The 1,762-nt window shown below is 40.2% G+C and overlaps 1 protein-coding gene across 1 annotated transcript; it reads right to left on the reverse strand.

The window, feature by feature from the left end:
• Positions 1-809: 809 nt before the first annotated feature.
• LOC109222123 lies at positions 810-1,452 on the reverse strand (the record flags this gene model as incomplete). The annotated part of the gene is made up of 1 exon (XM_019386525.1): positions 810-1,452. A coding segment is annotated over exon 1 (643 nt), but the record flags the coding sequence as incomplete, so codon positions are not given.
• Between the last annotated feature and the right edge of the window lie 310 nt (positions 1,453-1,762).

The following is a 1,762-nucleotide window of genomic DNA, read 5'->3' on the forward strand; positions in this document are numbered from 1 at the left end:
TGTCCATCCAGGATCATGTTGAAGGATATTGCATGCCCCATCAAAGCTTGTTCGATCCAACTGAGAGGTTGATGATCTTGTGGGAGCGGTGGTTGGACATAGAAGATTTGGTTGGTTGTTTGAGCTGATAGAGGGATTGGGGGGTTGGCCATGGTGTGTGCTCTCTGGTGTCTTAAAATTTGGACTAGACGATGTCGTCTCCTCTGAGATACTAGTATTCTTGGCATTGTTATTTGTGGGGGAAAAGTTTATATTTTGGACAGTGTGTGAGGCTACTGTCGGAGGAAGTGGTGTATCTATATTTCTAGGAGGAGAGGTACTTGTTATCTCTAGTGGCGTGCATATAAGCTTGCTTGAGTTTTTGGTAATGGAAGGATTTGGTTTAGATTTAGCCTTAGGAACGTGTAAGTTGTCATCTTCCATTTGTTGTCCAATGGCAGGTTCTTGGGACAGGTGTTCCCCTTTGGTTTTGTCCCTCATGCAAAGGTTTGTAAGGTTAGTAGTAATTTGATTAGGTTCATTAGAAGCTAAGTGGTCATTAGGCAGTCTATGTGGCACGGTGGATTGAGTAGTATAATTAGTAGTAATAGGCATGTAATTAGTGCCATGCATGTTGGGTGATTGGTCACAAACTTGCATTGCCACGTGGCAATTCTCATTAGACTCTAATTCCATGCAATCCTGGTTGGGCGGAGTAACCAATACTTGGAATTTATTTTCAGAATTTTGAGTTTGAAGGGGGTTATTTCCTTTAACAATGTAATGCTTAATAGGATTTTTATGGGAATTTTTGGGAAGGGATTGCTTACCAGTAGCGATAACGTTTAAGGAAGTAGAAGAGTGTATACCTGGCAATGACTTTGATTGATCATGTAAGGTACCTGAATTGGTTCTTTGATTGGCCTTCTTTTTTGTTGGGAAGCTCACTGTTCTCCACTCCTCTTCTTCTTTATTAGATTGCCTTGAAACATCATTGGCACATTGCACTGGAGCAATAGTGTTCTTTGATTGGTGGACGGTGGGGTCTAAGGCAACTGAGGAGGGGGTATTGGGGACTGAATTAAAGGAGCATTTTGATTGAACAAGCCCAAGTCTTCCACATTTAATACATAAAAGATTTCCATCTTCATAATAAATGGTTTGTTTGTGGGATCCGATCAAAATGGAATGTGGTACTGGGATGTCCAAGGGCAATTCAATGCATAGCCTAGCATATCTTCCCCTAAGGGTTGAGGAAGTGCAGGCATCAACCTTAAGCAGCTTGCCAATTTTGTTGCCAATTTTTGTCAAGATTATACTATCATAGAACTCTGTAGGCAACTGAGGGAGGCGGATCCATACCGCTGTTTTTGAAATTCTTGCATCGGATGCAAGGAAATTTGGCTCCCATCTTTGAACTGATAAGAAATGACCATAGATGAACCAAGGACCCATGTGCAAAGCCTTTTTCATTGTCTCTTCATTACTAAATTTGGTGATAAAATAATCACATCCTAAATCGATTAAGGGAAAATTTCCCTTTGCTTTCCATAGCTCATGTAGCTTTTTTTTGAGCAAATGGTGTTGAATTCTTCTTCCTTGCAATTGATTATAGTTGAGAATTTCCAAGGCTCGTAAATCCGATGGATATCCTCTTTAGTTAAGTGGATTTGTTGTATATTTGGCAAGCATAGTTGCTCATCTTTCTTAGCTTGTACACAATTTGATGAGTCATAGACATTTGCATCAATGGTCATGTTAATTGATGTCTCTTGTTCACCAT

The sequence above is a fragment of the Nicotiana attenuata genome, unplaced genomic scaffold (assembly GCF_001879085.1).
Source record: "Nicotiana attenuata strain UT unplaced genomic scaffold, NIATTr2, whole genome shotgun sequence".
Lineage (NCBI taxonomy): Eukaryota > Viridiplantae > Streptophyta > Magnoliopsida > Solanales > Solanaceae > Nicotiana > Nicotiana attenuata.